The sequence below is a fragment of the Onychostruthus taczanowskii genome, unplaced genomic scaffold, assembly GCF_017590055.1.
Source record: "Onychostruthus taczanowskii isolate IOZ18803 unplaced genomic scaffold, ASM1759005v1 scaffold39, whole genome shotgun sequence".
Classification (NCBI taxonomy): Eukaryota; Metazoa; Chordata; class Aves; order Passeriformes; family Passeridae; genus Onychostruthus; species Onychostruthus taczanowskii.
Genome location: NW_024501348.1, coordinates 5,790,442 through 5,808,797, shown reverse-complemented (window position 1 = coordinate 5,808,797; position 18,356 = coordinate 5,790,442). Strand labels below are relative to the sequence as shown.

Here is an 18,356-nt window from a genome sequence, read left to right as displayed (position 1 = left end):
CTGTTCCAATGTTTAACAACCCTTTCTGTGAAGAAATTCCTCCTAATATCCCATATAAAACCCACCCAGTGCAGCTTGATGCCATTTTCTCTCATCTTATCTCTTATTACTTCGGTTAAGAGACCACATTTTTAAAAATGTATCTCTTTGGAGAAGATACACATTTTTAAAAAGCAAACTGGCCATCATGATTCATCTGCACATTAAAGCATATATGTTACCCATCAGTTTTTTAGCTGTCTACACAGGGCAAGAGAATATTTGTATGTCCATCTTCCTTGCAGCCATTGTAGCTGCAGCTGGAATGACCTCTGACCCCTGGCCAATCCACATGGCACTGTGCTGGTGCTCAGAGCACCATGATGTCTTCTGCTAGAACTGCCTGTGTAAAAAGTCCTGTCAATACGAGCTGTCCTGGCTTTTCCACATTGTGTAAAGGTATTGTTTGAAAGAGCTGGATGCTTTCTACCTAAACTGAAATTCATGGTGAATGGTTTAAATTTAAAACTAACACACAATCTTTCCAAATCTCCCACAACTGGCCACTGCCAGTATTGAATTCACACATGTGATTAGTTTAGAATTGGTCTGGCAGCCATGAACTTGTCAAAGCTTCTTTTCTAAGGTATCAAATAAACACAGTTCTCATTCCTCTGCTAAGCATCCAGTATTAGATTAAAATTTTTATGGTCAAAATAAACCTTTTCACCATTGGTTTGACTTCTGTATAACACAAGGCATCAGTTTTGCTAGATTTCATTACTCCTCTGTCTGGATAATAGTACTTTAAATAGACTATGTCTCTTTTGTGACCCTTGAACAATGAAATATTGCCTCCAAGTCACTGATAAAGATATTGAACATTGCAGAGCTGAAAAAAAACCCCTGAGATAACTTAAACCCACAAGTGTTTTATTGTTCCTCACAGAAATACATATTTTAAATTGCATTTTCTCCAGTAACACAGGAGCCCTTCTTTGCTTTTTCATTATTCTTGTTTCTTAAAAGAAACAGTAAGAATCCAAATGTCTTTCAAGGGTAAAAAAATAAGTCAACCAAAATTCTGTAAACTCTCAATGGACCAGAATAATTGCATTTTCAGTAAGAGCCTTACCTTTAATCTTCTGGATTTTTTTCAATTCATCCCAGATCCACCTAAGAAAAAACTAGCACTTCCTCCACACCCAGCATGGTAGAGAGAAAGCTTTTACTACGTCTTTTTTAAAAATAACTGACAAAGCATTATTTGGACATTCTGATTTAAGGATCTTGACAAACTTTTAAAGCTTTTTCAACATATTCATTTGCTGTTAATAAAATGGGAAACATGAATTCTTGCCAAAAAGAACTAGCTAGATAGATAAAACTTACAATTAAGAAGTATCTACCATATTTATAGGGACAATCTAATACTTCCACATGTACCATCACTAAGGATAAGCATCAGGAAAAACAGAAAACCTCATTCTTACTATTCATATTTTCATTAAGTTACTTTTCTTTAGTGTCTTTTGCTTTTTTATTGCCTGTAGTTTTTGACCTTGGTTTCTATTACTATGAATTGGCTCTGCTGTTTGGTTGGTTTTATTAAACTGCCAGTTTTCACATCCCTTTAAGCCAGACTGATTTTTAACCAAGGCTTGTCTCGACATTGTTTATTTTGTGAGAGTTTATTCACATCTTTTAAGCAGAAAACAATCATCACTCTAATTTTGATGTTTAAATGTTTCCCTTTGATCCAGCTTGATTATTTTCATCTTTCTTAAACCATCCCTCTTCCAGTGCTGAGCATGTGTTTCAGGTAGATCTCCACTAAACTGCAAATGTGTGTGTCTTGACAATTACTCCTTTTTCTTCCACAGTTAATTTCTTTAAACATTGCAAGGTAATTTAACATATATTTCTGCAAAATTAGATGAACACTCAAGATCCAAAGATCATACCACCTCAGGATTTCCAACAACACTTTCATATCAGCAGTCAGAGTAATGCCTCAGTATGTTTTCATTGCATTGAAATCCCACCTAAGAAGCACCACCCTCACACCTAAAATATACATGTCTACTGGTAAGGCATAACTTTTAGTGAGATTGTCATGGTTTGTAGGAAATAACTAGCAGTACTCCAAATAATATTTTAAATGCTTTGAATAAAAATGTTCCTCAGTAATTACTCGCCCTGTCAATACCTTACAAAACAGGCCTGTTATTTTTGGCAGCAGTCAACACCACTTCTTTTGGACACTCAGTCCCACACTGACTACATGGAACCATTTACTGGCTTGGTCACACGGGACTTTCTACTAGGTCAAGTTTTTAACCATAAATAAGCAGTTTCCATTTCTCTTGCTTATTATCTAGGCAACTGTGTAAAAATGTTCTACTTGCTTCTCTTTTCTTTCCTCAATTTTATGAGTAACAGGATAATATCCTAGCTAAAAATACCTCTGCTAAAACTAACAGTAACAAGGGCTTTAATAACCATCTCAAACTGAGTGAGTTGTTCCTCAAAGTTAAGTGTTTTGAATTCTGTACACAACAAAACAATATAGCATGACAGCTTGTGAAATTGGGGTTTTTTTGCAATCTGCTTTTGAGTAAGAATTAATCTTTCTGGAAAATTTGCAGGTTGTGCACCTCCGCATTATAGTTGCCAAAAGTACATTTTTAAAACTTCCTTTGAAGAAGGGAGGCCCCCACAGAATGGGAGAAGAAACTAATCTAAATGGAAAACATCTGCACATTTAAAAAAACATGTTCATCATAATTATTATTTATATATGCACAAGTTGTAAGAGTGATTTCTATTGTGTCTTACTATGGAAAATCCTGACTAGACTAAGAAAATACAGCCTAAAAATATACTTGTTTGTTCAAGAGTAGCTTTAAAGATAAGGAATTGCAATGCAATTCCATGCCAGCTTGGCCTAATATAATCAGCTTAACCAGCAAAATATGGATGCTTTTTGGTCATTTCAGTTCTCTATAGTGACTCATCAACTGCTTACATGAACATAAGTGTTAAGGAGAGAACAGGTATGTGCCACTGGGTGAGAGGAAGGGTGTTGAGGGAAGAAACTAAGAGAGATGGTGCCCCAGGATCCCTAACTTTGACTAAAGAAGCCTGAGAACTATATCCAAGCTCCCATTAATGAATACTGTCAGGCCCATGTCATGTAATTAGTTAAGGGGTACAGCAACAAAGTCACACCTGTTCACATCCCAAGAGCTGAATTCAGAGGTCTCATTCCGTACAGTCCTAATAAGAAGCCATATCCCAAAATGAAAAAAAGGCAAAAGGCATCCTCCTGATCAGAAGGTATTTCAGAGCATCTAGAAACTTCAGGTCACACAAATTTTATGCACATTGTAATACTTTGTGTGCCACTCCTTCATAGACATTGAACTCAATGCTTAATCACAAGAACAGTGACATAAAAGTTGGGCTACTAACATGGTTAAGCCCATTTTACTGTTGCTGTGTCCATATATAGATGTTTGATATCTTTCAAGCAAATAATATGCTACAAAAAATATAAAATTACAATGAAACACAAGCATAAAAGCAAAATGAAAAGACTACTGAAGTGTCACAAGTAGCTGATGCAATTCAGAAACATTCATTAATAGATTACAAACTGGCCCAACTACTCAAAACCAAAATAACTGCTAAAACCAAATATAAAAATATTTTATAGCTAATGAGACCTATATGTGAATTGATATGTGTACTTGCTACAGCGCTCAGATACGTCTCACAAGAAAGCCTGTGTGTTTTTAGAAGGGGGCTCTGGTGGGACAGAGACAGAGACATTTCTTGTTCAGTAATGCTTTCATCATGCAGTGTCTAAATGACCCCACTGGGGCAGGGGTGAGGGTGTGTGTGTAAAGCTGAAGATGCACACACCCAACCCAAAAATCCAGAGGCCCAAGCTAAATTTACTGGTGCAGGAACTTTGTTTAACTATAATATACATCAATTTCTGATACATTTATCATGCATAGAGTTTAACACATGTATCATTTATAATACAACTTCTTTACGTCTACAAAAGTGTAAATACATTGCAGGTGATTTTGTTTTTAATTTGACATCATTCAGTCTTCAAGTATTCAAATATTCTTTCAGACAAAAAAAAATTAAAAAAGGGAAGATCAAGGCCAAGTAATCCCAAGAGTACTGGAAAGAAGAGAGTCAATTTTCAACACATTTAAGTCTCTGAATTTCACACAAATGGGAAGCCAAGTTAGAGGGGGTAAGGTCCACCTACTTGAAGCACTAGAACTTCACTTGGGTGAAATTTACAGTGCTTTTCCTAACTAAAGGGAACATACAACTGAATTAAACAGGCACATCATGCCAGCACAGATCAGACTACAGCCTCAAGCAGTTCACCAACATGAGGGGCATAGTTATTCTGAATCTGAATTCAAACTTCACATTGAAAATCACAGTAGAGAAATTCTGTGACAGAAGTGGAGAAAGAATGCTGCCTTGAATTATATTTTTAACTCTATCATCCTCCTTTTCTTGAGAGCAAATTTCCTATACCACATTTTACCATGTACAGTGTATGCAGCACATTTTTACAGACAACAGTGTCCTTAATTACTTAAACATTACAGAACAGTCTACACTGCACATTAGGATGAGTATATCTACACTGTATATTAGGATGAGACATTTTCCTTATGACTTTTTAGTCTGCACATAGTCAAAGCCAGTATTGTAACAAAAACCCCTCACTACACCTCAGAAAAGGATTTACCTCATTATCTGTTCCCACATCCAACATCACTGGTAGACACTCATGAGGTTTTACTCCTCCACATGCTGTATAAAGTGCCAGTTTACCAACAGGAATGCCCATTCCATAACAGCCAAGGTCTCCAAGCCCAAGAATACGTTCACCATCAGTCACCACAATAGCCTGGAGGAAGAAATGAAGGCACTGTAAAAATCACTTCCTTGCCTTTATGTACCAAGTATTCCATTATTTTCTTACAGTCATTTTTTGTTTTCAATGTAAAAACTGTAACAGGTGCAAACAAATCAATAGTACAACAAAAGCAAAATCAGTTATATTTTACTGTGGTTTTGTTACACTATTTTAGACTCTTGCTTCAGTGTAAATGGGACATTCATACAAAACTTTTAAGAATACACAAGAGAGGTATTTAGTATTACATTACAAGAGAACTGGCATTGTTCCCTCTCACATTTTTCTGTCAACAGTATGAAAACAGAATAGGAAGGGAAAGGAAGTTATCCACAAAAAAAGAAGAACCACAAACTCCTGGGTTTTGTCATGTCTGTTTTCAGCAGAACCAGAGCCAGTCACTCCTACTGGCCTTTGTCACGGCTGTCTACAAGCACCTGGTTCTTACGCTTCAAAGATCTATGTCTTCCTCCCTTGAGTAAATAACACACTCCATCATACTTATACATATCAGGAAGCATGTGCTCTCATTGACAGAAATATAATAATTTAGTAAACCCCAAAAACTGTCTATGCTAGTAAGAAAGACTTTTCATAATAAAAGAGAGAAATGCTCAGTATGGCAAACAGCTGACAACACAATAATTTTCTTGTCATACTCAGTAGCAAGCCATTTTAATTGGAAATTAAAGATTTTTTTTTAAGAGAGACCAAGAAGCACTTTAAGTGGAGAACTACTAATTCAAACTCTTTAGAGTGTGGTTGCCAAGAGATCATGTGGGGTCTCTACCCTTGGAGATACACAAAACTCAAAGGCTGGACCCTGAATAACCTGTGCTGGCTGACCCCGTTTGAGCAGGAGGATGGCCTAGATGAGTGCCTTCCTACCTCAACCACTCTGATTTCCTGAAATGCAGAAAAAGCATTCAGGTTTGGTGGGTTTTTTTTACATAATATTCCATATAATCAACCAATTAATCTATAAAGACACCTATAGCTAAAAAACTAAGTGTTAAATGCCTCAAACTTTGGCTGTAACAGCATTCTTTCTGTTGAAAAAATGAATTAAGAAATCACCAAAATATACACTGAGAAAAAGTTTATAAAAAATATCTTAACCAATTCATCTTGGGTACAAAACAGCATCAGCTTTGTTATGCAACTAAAACCGTACTTACCTTGATGACACTTTCTGGCCAGGATTTAAGCATTGTAGCAATGTGACCCCGGTCATGAATAGCAATAAAAAGACCTCTGCAAAAAAACAAAACGAAACAAAAAAAAAAATCTTTTCATATAAACAGGTAACTAAATAATTATAAATCAATGTAATATAAATAAAATAAGTATGATCTAATCAAATAATACATTAAATCTTTGCAAATGTGTTCCTAACATAAATAAATTCAGTTTGAGAATAAGAGCTTAATTTTCTATGAATAAGTAAATTAATCATCTACATTTAGAAATCAGAGAACAAGTAATTCAGCAAAGATTTACTGAGCAGAGAGAACCTCTAAGAGTCCTTTCTGAAACCAACGCACTCAGCACTTGGTCTGTTCAAATGTGCTCATTAGCTGTCCCTGATCACAAAATGAGTGCCTCCTAGGACAGTGATCACTACTGCCCCAGCAGCCCTAACATTTACAAACAAGAATAGGCCAAAGCTTTAAGCTATGAACAAAACCAGAAATAAGATAGATATTATCACTACATAAAATAAATCAGGAGCATTCACTTATGTGTTTAGAAAACAGTCTCCCTATTTCATTAGATTGCCATTTTGAGTCCATTCAGAGTTCGTTTAATTCCATTTATTATCTGCTTTTTTCATGTGAGATAGTAGAAAAATGCCATCTCTCAAAACCCATGAATGCACGTAATGCAACCTCTCAAAATCCACAAAGAAAACATCAATGAAGAAGCCCATGTCAAAGATGTCTTCTCATAATTACATTTTGCATTAGTAAGTATAAGGCATTATCTTTTAGAATTATTCTAAAGCATTTTCTATTACCTGTTTTAAAAATTTTAAAGTAAAAATTAGAGAAAACTTTTGAAAAAATAATTGAAATGTAAGTCTACCAGAATATGACCTCACATTCATACAAGTGGGTCTTATAGGTCTAAATAAAACTAATAAATCAGGAACAGGCTTATCAGATATGACTGCACATATACCAAGTCAAGCAAAAGATCTCCTGCAGTGTTAAATGTATACCAGCAAAGACAGCAAAAATTAGCAAAAACATTATATTTAATTTCATATGTTTAAATATTTCAAACATATTAGGTGATATGTTTATCTATAGATTATCATACAATTTGTATTTTATATTGATTTTTTAATTTAATATTTCAGTGTCTCCTTCCCTCTTTGATGTCAAAAATGTGCAACTGAAATTCTTTATTATTTAGGACAAAATGCAATGTAAGGCACACTGTGATTAACCAAAATATTTTATTTTAGGCATTTTCCCCTAGAACTAGAAATTTTCTCACCCTGGCATTTCTAATTCATTCTCTGTGTCCATTTCCCATGCTCAGAACTAACAGACCAGGCTGGATATTAATGTATTTTGGTTGTTTCTTAATAAGTAGCATCTGTCAGCAAATTAATTTCTCCATCCCAGTGGAGGCAACAGGTCTTCAGGGACAGGAGGGTTAATTTTACCACACTTTGGAAGAGTTCTGGTATTGCACACAAGCATACCTATTTGTGAGCCAGCAACCTGAAAAAAGATGTCCCTTAACAATGAAATCCATAAAACAGCAAAGAAAAATACATGATGCTTCCTTTCTGATGTATTCTACCGTGCATCATTTTATAAAACAGTCTGTAAACTGTTAAATCATAAAGTACATCTTATCAAAATTGCTAGCCTCAAGAGACAGTTGTGACAGATGAGTGTGTGAAAGCAAGCACAGAGTGCTGGAAGAAAGCGATCTTGTGGGATCACTCCTCTCCTTGTCTCCATTCTCCAATTTACACCAATCTAATAGATTTGTGTTAAATGAACCAAGATTTTGCATTGATTTTCTAAAGAGTCAGAGCTCAGCCCAGTGTGCCGAAATGCCCTCTTCCTTGCAAGCTAGGGAGAGAGGTCACCGTGGAATAAATTCCCCAGCAGAGGAAAATAAAGGCAGGCTGGCTGCTCCAGAAGGAATTTTGTTAGAACATTTGTAAGGACCTTTGAATAAGTATTGAGAGCGTATTTCAAAAATCTGTTCAAGCAGGATCAGATTCAAGCCACAAAGGAAAATAGAAGCTGAAGTGTAAATAGTGATGTCAAAAGCATTCCACTCCCCTCTTTCTCCCTTTCCCTCCATTATTTCTAGTTTAGTAAGACATTTCTGGATACACTGGCCTGACCAAGAAGCTACTCTTAAGTTTAAGGGAACAGAATATGAGAGGCTATTTTTTTTTAAATTATTTTATCTGGATCTCTTTTTGTTATCCTTCATTTCTTTAACTAAAACACTTTTCTTCCGTAAGGCACTCTCTGCAAGTAGGTACACCAGGTTGGTAAGAGGAACCCTGACTTGCAAAGGTGTCAGCCACAAGAATACTCAGTCAGTATTACTGGGACTGAATTCACTGGCAATTCTACCTGCAAGACAGCCATCAAAAGGTAGCACTACATGTGTATTTTTTCATTTCCATAAGGCCATGCTATAGCCCAGGAAAGTACCAACTGCATAGGTTTATTTTAAGGGGGATAGGGCTGAGAAGCTGAAAAGGTAGTCAGCAATTTGGCTACCTAGCAGACATTATAGTTATTTTGGGGCTGTCATAGCACAGCTACAAGAAGAATGAAGCATGAGGCAAGCTAGATGATTTAAACTGGATTCAGTTCTACATGGATTTCAGTCTGGAAATATGACTGAATTATCCATTTGAGTATAATGTTAATGATAAAAATAAGCATGGTCATGCCAGTGATGCACACCCTGTTCTGCTGTATGAGGAAGAGAGGGCCTGCAGGATGTGCACTTGTCTGACACAGCACTTCAGAATGGGGCCGCTAAAACAGATGGACAAGTAATACACAGAATCACATGGAGAAAGAAGCAAGATACAGGGAAAATATTATGGAGAAGAATATGCTGCTTGATTTTCAGTGTGCACATATTCACATTTCTAAGAAGAAAAGCAACTCATGGGGAAGCAGGATTAAGTTCTCTTGCACACACTTTCAGAGCACTCCAGGTTGGCAAGCTCACTGGAAAAGCAGCTGTAGGTTTTAGAACACAGTGTGGTCCCTTCTATTTTAATTGGTATCTCAGTTATACATAGTGTCTTTTCTTGCAAGACAAGAAGGCCAATCACCAAAACTGTGAATTAAAACCGTTCTGAAGCTTGCAGTCTCAGATCAGTCTTCTAATCAATGTGTTCATTTTGAACATGGCACAGTGCAGATTGTCTTGCTTAAGCACATATGATAGAACTCGCCTAAGCACATACACAGAAGTGCTCGTCTAGAACCAGCTTGCCCCAGTGAGCCCCCAGCTCAGCACTGGCTGATACCAGCCCAGCCAAAGCAAGCACTGCTAGTCACACCCATTTTCAGCTAGCCAGAAAATGTATGAAACTACAGCAGAGGAATAATTAGGCAAAAAAGTAACTACGCCTTCTTTGTTCTCATCACACCAGCAGTAAGGCTGAAGAGTAAGTAAGGGGGGAGCCCACATGAGGATATCCAAGATCCACTCAACAAAGGGTGGATCTATTTTGGGTCACTGAGCTCACTACACTGTAGCAAATTTTACCAGTTATGTGGAGGTCATTTTACAGCACATGATTTGGGTCTGTTTTATTAAAATTCTCATCTATGAGAACAAAGTCAACAGAATTAAATGGAGCATTTGTTTATTATGCTTTGAGGAAGCAATAATCTACCAGCAATGTATTTGTCTATTTTCTATTAAAGAACAGTTTAGGAAAATGTGTAATTCTAACAGAATAATCCTTTCTTTCCTCTTCTTATAACAACAGGAGGCAATCTTAACATGTCTCAGAAAATGCCAAACATGTTTAATGAAAAGAAGTTCAGACTTTTCTCACAACCCCACAACCCTACATATTCAAGACTGTTATTTGAATTATGAACTGTACATAGAGTTAGAGCAGAGGTGACTTCACTTCCCCAGGCAGCCTAAACCAACAAGCTTAATAATAATAATTAAAAAAAAAAAATCTCGGGGCAAGACACAGTTTATTTCTGAGCCTACTCCTCCAAACTTGTGCACTTGGCAAGGAAGAGGTAAACTATGTCCCTGGTCCCCACTGAAATTCCCTCCTATTTTTAAAATCTTAAAAAGCAATGCAATTGTACTAGGAATTAAGAGTACCTATATCCTCCCCAAAGAACATTCTGCTCTTTTTTCACCACATTTCCAGTTGTGACTGTTTAACGTGGTCTCATTTCTTCATTTAAAACATCCTCAAAATTTTCATTACACCTTACCATAGCAGGTTCCTTTGCACTGCAAGACCACTGGGGCCTGATAAATACAAGAGATAGGCTGATTTAAGAAATGCAGCTGTTGACAGCATTGTTTATTTTCTTTACCTTTCCCTTTGTACGGGGATGAATTTCATACACAGGTATGTTTTTCAATATATAAAATAGCTGATGCTGAAATAGCAGTTGCTACTGACTGCCAGCCTGAATTCATCAGTGTTAAAGAAACCCGGCTTTACATTTTCTAGATGTGGCACACTCAAATTGTATTTAAACAGAAAAATTTGTTAGAAGCAAAATAAAGACTAAATCAAAAACAAAAATCAAAAATAGGACAGGAGCATTAAAGGAACAGTAGGTACTGCTAAAACCTCTGAAAGTGTGGAGCTATATATGAGTAAGATGTAGTTCATAAAAAAGTAAATTCTAGCAGCACATGAATGCCAATGAGGGTAAGATAATAATCCTGAAAAGACATAAAAGTTTATAAATATTATGTGTTATTTCATGCTTAGCATTTGGTTTTGTAAATGACTACTGATTATAAAATTTATTTTCTAGAAGACATCAAATACTCTGAAAGACAGATGCTAATATCTGCCAACTACACTTTGCTATACATAAAAGAGTAATGAAAGCCTCCTGTATTTTTATAGCGACTCAAATGCCCAATTTGGCATAAGACTGTAGGGAAATTATTAAAATACAGAAAAACACGGTCTTCATAATCCCTGTAAATGGGAAATGCTTGTGTCAAGGGGTCTGAACAGTCTATCCTCAGCTACAGGAGCAAACCAGCATTTAGTTTTATTTCAAGAATCTCTTCTGAAAAGCACTGTTTCGTGACAGTCTTTATCCAGTGCTGGCAGCCTCTGTAGCCTTCTTTCACATGCCCAAGTCCATCAAAGCTGCTCATCAATCCCTGTGAGTGAGTGTCATGCTCCAATAGTCACTACAGTTAAAAATAACATCTACAGAAAAGTACATTTGGACCACTTACAGAACCATACAGTATCCAATGTGAATTAGCCTTTAAAGCAGGAAAGTGATAAAGTTAACCTGAAAGACAGCAGCAGTAAGCCTGGCATTTGAAAGCATGACCTCAGGGGAATGAAGTTTCAGAAAAGAAAGGATAAGATTTGGAGAAATAAAAGGTACATAACTCTAGTGACACAAAGATTCAGATACTGGGAAAAATCTTTTAGTCCAAATGTTAAAATATTATTTAAAAATAAATTATAATGTTTAAAAAATTGAAAATACAACTGGAGTAGATAGCTACTGAAGATAATATTTTTTCTGATGCAAGCCCCAGCGAGTTGCAGTGCTCTTGATCCTGCCAGAATCAATACAGTACCCACACTATGCTCAAGCCTACCCAAGATCTTCAACTAGAGTCCACGGCTCTGCCTTGTTTCTTTGAAAAATGACAATGGACACTGTGTGCTTCAAAGAGACTGATCCAGGTGGCACTCAGTCAGAAGAGCTGGTTCAAACAACCCAATGGGTTCCAGGAACTTCCGCATAAAACTCCTTCTGCCCACATCTTGGGTTTACTCAGAAAACTGACTTCAGGTTCATTCCCTCCTTCTTCTTCTTCTGACATTCCCTCTTCCATCTCTTGTGGGATTAGGGAAGCAGGGAACCAGGGGCCGCTATTCCACAATTTGCAACGTGGTGAGTTACGTAACTTGCTGTAACAGTGCTGATACACCTGCAGCCAGGGGCCACATACACAGACATTGCCCCATCTGCCCTTCTGCATCTGAAACAGGCTCCAGAGCTTGCATACAGCACACATTTTCTAAATTGTAACACAACAGAGTGACAATGAAAAAAAAATTACAAGCTGCCCATAGCAGTACAGTCTGAAGGCAAATGACAAGGGAACAGAGACACGCCTGCATCAGTCCTGTCTTACTACTTTTCTCCAAAAATGTCTGGACTTTTCAGCCCCTTGAGATTCTTGCTACCGAAGCATGTAATCTCTACATTATGAGTTTGAGTGTACACAGATTTTTGCAAAAAGCATATTTTTTTCTTGTAACATTTTGCTTTTACTTTGTAAAATACCCATCAGATAAGGTCCAGAAGAGAGCAAAGAAGGCAAGGCTTTGGTACAATAAAAAGCAACCCAAGGAAGTAATTCCTCAACTGCTGTCATTCAACCCCAAAAAAATTACATTGTAAAAAAAATTGGAGTAACATTACAAGCCTTACACTGGAAAATTTTAAAACCAATTTTACATGGTACTAAGAATAATTATAGCTTGACACTTAACTAATAATCAAAAAAACTCTAGTTAATTTTGGAAACCATACAGTTCACCTCAAACTATATTAAAATACTTCATAGTAAAACTTCATGGACTTAGTTATTGCAGATGTTTTGCATTAATCATATACAATACTCTTTACTGTATATCTAGATATCTAACCCTGTTTTTCATATAGTGCCTCACCTCCTCTACTTACACAACATTTTGTGGTCTGAATGTCCAAACTAATAATGCATCCTTTTCATACAGAAAAAGACTAAATCAAGTAATATTTTTATAGTCACTCCTTAAAACATGAATTTATTGATTTTGCTATATTCCTAAAGCATCACTAATCTAGACAATCCACTTTTACATATTGTTGCTTAACCACACAGCAGCAATACAACGGGATGTTTGTTTGCAAAGGAAAAGGCAGACTGTACAAAATACTACGGTTTAAGCACTGCAGCTCTTTCGCTCCAGAAGCTACTTAAATTCCTCTGACAGTTGCTCAATAAATAACTTAATTACTTACACTCTAATGGACACAAATAGAACTATTTGAAGACTGTGAATGAGAGAATGGTTTACTAGAGCCAGACCCATTCATTTTTAAGACAAAAAATAACCTACTGTTCTGTTTCAACAGCTATCATGTTTGTATTATTTTATGCTAATGTTAACTGCATAGAAAGCCATCAACAAACATCAACCATGTTATCTGCTAGAAATGTTGCAATGCTGGTGATGCTTTTCTAAAAAAAAAAAAAATTTAAATGCTACTTAAACTGTGAAATACTCAAACAAGTGAGATCACTGTTCTTCTATTTACTTCAACAACTTGTGCTGCCTTGGCTCATTGGAACATGGAAAATTCCCTGTATTTAGACAATAATGTCCTTCAAGTCCTGTTAACTGACCTTTAAATCACCACAATTTGCTCTCAGTAACTATTAATCAGGACAAAAGTGAAAATTTATCTAAAAATGCTTCTTCTTATGGCATATCCTACCCAACTTCAATGAAAAAGTCACTCCTGAAATGAGACACTGTCTCCATTAGCAAAGCTGACTCTAACTGCTAAAAATGAACACTCTGAAAAAGTACAAATCTCCCTTTACCATAAGCACATTTTTAAAAATGCAAACAACCTGATGAGCAGCACTATTTCTGTACTTACTTCCTATTAAATTTACAGCATGAATGAATGTATCAGACAGACCAAATTTTTAGTACTGTGTTCAATAACAATTTTTAACACGGGAAACACACCTGCAGGTCCAGCTCTATCTCAGACAAAGAAACCCAGAAGCAGCATGATTATTCTTAAAACCTTTGTAATCTGATGTTAACAAAGTTCCAAGACACCAGCTGTTTTCTGAAATTCACTCACACAAAAAGTATTAATATTTTTCCAAAAAGACCTAGGACATATATATTACCTACACAAAGTGGTTTTAATCATAGGAATCTAATATATTTAAGAAAAAATATAAGGATTTTCTGACTCAATTAAAAATTACTAGAAGCCTTTATCATAAAACTTGAGAAAATAACTGTAATAGATGGAACCCCAAGGAAACATTTTGGGCATTAAAAATCTGTAATATATCTGGTCACTGTGCTAAAAATTAACCTCATCCATCAGAGGCAAATAGCCTTATACTTTCTCTCCTTTTTATTAAAATTCAGTCATGACCCCATGTAAAGATTTTCATTTCATGAAGTCAAGATCAACATTTTGGGAAAAAACACAGCATGCAACAATCCCAGCTCCCACAACCTATTATTGCTGGTCTTCACTAAACACATACAGGAAACAAAGCACAGGACACAGAAAGGACCCAGCGAAGAGTCAGAGCCAGTCCTATGGGGTGATGGAGTATTTAAATAACATCATTTAGCAGTCACTTCAGAAATGTTTCTGAAACGTCATTAGGGAGCTTCCAGCCTCTTCAAGGGAATCAAAGGCTCGAGTCCGGTGTCAAAAAGCACACCAGCTTTTCTGAGGATATTGCCTTTGGAAGCCTACATGCCATATTTTATGTCGTCTTTCAAAGATGACATTTGTTTCACTGTAAGACTGAATGAACAAACCATTCACCAAATGACGGGCATTACAACCACCCTCATGAAGTATCCTATTTGAATGCATGAAATGGAGCATTGCTACATTCTATGTTAAGTGACAAAGTAAAAGTAGAAATCAGCACATTGCTTGAAGAATAAGGCAAGACTCTTTCAATACACTATTTTCTTGAGAATGACAAGTTCCTCATGCTCATAGACTATTAATGAAAAAACATTATTAATTGAACAGAAAGCAAACCATGTTTTGTATTTTCATTGCCAGAGATAAATACCTACGAGTCATGTTCAAGAAGCTCCTTTTGAATGACCAAGGGAACAGATATACTGTTGCCTAAAACAGGCTGTATGAATAACCTGACCCTCAACATACAGTGCAGCAAACCTGTACATTCATATGTGCATAGAATAAGTCTAAAGAATGCTAAGAGAAAAGTTAAAAGCAACCAAAAATACCCTCTGATACAACAAAGTTTTCATAATATTGGGAACTTTTGAAATGGAAATGTGCTGCTGTGTCTCTGTAAGCTACATAACAGCATCATCTCAGGAATAGGAAGCTCTTCCTTTAGGTGGAAAATTCCACCAGAATGCCGAAAACAATAGTTAATTTCAGTACATTAGAGTACTAAAATTAAGTTGTGAGAGCCCCTACACTCCCTTTTTCCTTAAGACTGAACAGAAATTCATGTTAAAAGTAGTCGCTTTGGAAATTAAGAAGCAAAAATGAGAACTGGCTTTTGACCATCTTTGTGCCAAAGGCATGGGTTCTCATTCAGTACAAACTCAAGCTTGCTTTTCTTTTTTTTGGTATTTCTCAGTAAATGTTTCCCTTATTTCTGCCAGTTGTTTTAAGGCTTCCATATCACTGTCTGCCTTCAGCTGGAAGTCCTTGCTTTTCTTACAACAATGACTTGTTTTGTTTAGTTTATGCACATTGATCTATTTGATCTATGCTCCCAGCAGGCCCTTACCCACCATTTTCTAAAAGATAGTGGATTTCCTGCTTGTGGCTTAATCACCTAATAGTTATTAGCCAAAAAGCAGAACTGACATTCAGTGCACCACTTAACTCCAAGAGCAGTGGTCAGGACGTCAGATGCCTCGTAAACATTTCTCCACCAAGCTGCAAATTACATGATTACTGCTACTCTACAATAGGTTCGGTAATGTTATGACCTACTATTTTTATTTTTGAGTTTATTATAATTAACAATGATGACATTTTTTATTCAGCTGTGCCCATAAGAAAACAATTTTATGCAGCTGTAAAACTTTGCTAAAAAAGGACAGAAGTGCCTTGCAAGAAATAAAAGGGTCCACTTCTATCCCAAAACTTTTGTTCTTGTCTTTTTCAGAAGCCTCCTATGCATATGGCTCTCCCAAATGTAGTATGCAAAAAGCTCCTGGACCAAAACATCTAGCCATAAATGTAGAGAAACACAAGATAGATTACAACACACAATCATCCCATTTGTTAGGCTCTTAATGGCTGAAAATATTTATGCTTTGTCTTCACTTTTGATTTTTCATTTTAAGACTTGTCTATCTATTCAGAAAGTTTGTAGACAAAGACAAAAAACTGTGATGTTAGAATAGCCAAGCTACTGCAAAGTTGCAGTGATTTTACTAGGGTTTTTCCTTCCTCTTTCAGACTTTACCAAATACAGTTACAGGAATCACTGTAGGGGTTTTTTAAAAGTTACTAAATATCTTGTATTGGAAATGCAACAATGAGACAGTGTTGGACTGCTGAGTAATGACAGCATTTTGAACAGAGGAGCTGCTGAATGTGGAAGCAGGGGATTTGGGTGGTGCCAAAGGACGTGCAACAAATGTACAGAAAATGGAAGCTGGAGAAACTCCAGTGTAAGCACACCCCTAAAGGAAAACATCCTCTGGGCATGGGCTGGGATATATACAGAGTGAGCTAATAAAGCAGTGTAATGCTTCTAAATCACTGGCATCTGATCTGAATACTACTGGTACCTTGTTTTGCAGTATCAGATGGTAACATTGGGAATTACTGCGGACACAGAAAACTCTTTGCATAGGATAGCATAGGATTCCTCTATCTCTAAGAAAATCTTAATATTGAAACAAAACAAAAAAAAAAAAACAACACAAAAAAACTGCTCTAGATGTTTATCAGTCAAATATAACAGTTCTCTGCTACAAGCTCATGTTACCAATGCAAAAATCCCTACTGCCTGTGATACCTTATTGTAAACACATGGAGCAACACCATTTATTTTTCATCCCACTGACACCTGAAAGGAAGCTCTTTCCCTTCCAGAGCATAGCCCTAGGAAGGGAGAAAGATACCTACACATTTTTCTTAGTACTTCCCAAGCAATGAGTTGCAAGGTGTTTGTTTTCTGTTGCAGTTGTCTGTTTGTTCATGTGGCACAAGCTGCTACTGACTGGGTTGTCCTAAATGAGTACTAGAATAGTGCAGAATCCCAGTCCATGGAGATAGATACAATATGCAAACTACTGTCAAGAGCAAGCTACAACTTCAGGGCTGTCCCAGAGCCACTCAAGGCAGAAGGGAGGCAACTGTACCTATCATTCTGTACAAAAGGAAGGATGGAGTAACGTCATTTGCAGACACTGCATAGGATTTGATAGGCTGTCCTTGAAAAGGTATTGAACTAAGGAAAGTTAAAGTTCTCTTCTAGAAAGGAAATGACTCTTAAGGTTTGTTTTGGAAGTCAAATGACGTTGACAATTAGGAAACTAAAAATCTGTCAGGTTTACAGAAGCTGTTTCATGAGGGGAAAATTTTAGTAGATAACTATGGCTTGTATAGAGTTAGACAGAGCTAATAAACAGACCTCTCCTGTACTGTATGACCTGATACTTTAGTGTTGCCAGTGGAATCTTTGGCCAAGTAAAGGTGTGAAATTGAAATAAAATCTCTGCCCTTAAATTACATTTCATTAAGGAATATACTGCTTTGGGAAATCGGGGCGCTTGTAAACACAAGGCAGGCATAGAATCAAAATCTCCCTAAAACTCCAGGAAAATAGGAAGATGTTGAAGAGTAACATGGTTATACATTAATACAAGTCATAGTTGTTGATATGAAATTGTAACATGCCAAAATAATACCTTAATTTTAAAATGCAGATATAGTTTATTTGTTGCAAAGGATAGAGCCTACCTTTTGTGTGGTATTGGCACTAGAAAGAAAAGATTAGTCAGAGTAAAGACATTTCACTTCGGATCATGTACTTTTTGTTCAGTCTTCTGCACGTAGATTCACAAGATGACTGTTTTAGTAAAGGAAACAAGAAGGTTCTAATAAATACTGCATTACTAACTGTCACACAAACTGTCCGTCTAATTTAGTGAAAAGCATCTGTATGAAACTTCTTTGTTTCAGAGGACTGTCTCAGTAGGATATAATGAAATGAGGAACATAATCATATGCCAAAATCCACAGAAGTAAGTTCCCATTAGCTCAAAGTGCAGATGCCCTTGAAAAGATAAATTTGAGCCCCCCAAATTTGTGGAAAAGGGAGAACATTCAGTTCTAACTTCACACAACAGATATTAGAAATTATTAAAAAATAACAGTGCAAGCCAAATGAGGACAGG

General features: G+C 36.4%; 1 protein-coding gene across 1 annotated transcript in view; it reads right to left on the bottom strand.

Annotated features, from left to right (window-relative positions):
* ME1 (malic enzyme 1) overlaps nucleotides 1-18,356 on the bottom strand; it is a 155,475-nt gene that overhangs the window by 84,761 nt on the left and 52,358 nt on the right. The window contains exons 4-5 of the mRNA XM_041412404.1: nucleotides 6,118-6,193; nucleotides 4,769-4,930 (exon numbers count right to left, since the gene is read on the bottom strand). Coding sequence (XP_041268338.1) covers nucleotides 4,769-4,930; nucleotides 6,118-6,193 — 238 coding nt within the window. The remainder of the gene's footprint in view (nucleotides 1-4,768; nucleotides 4,931-6,117; nucleotides 6,194-18,356) is intronic.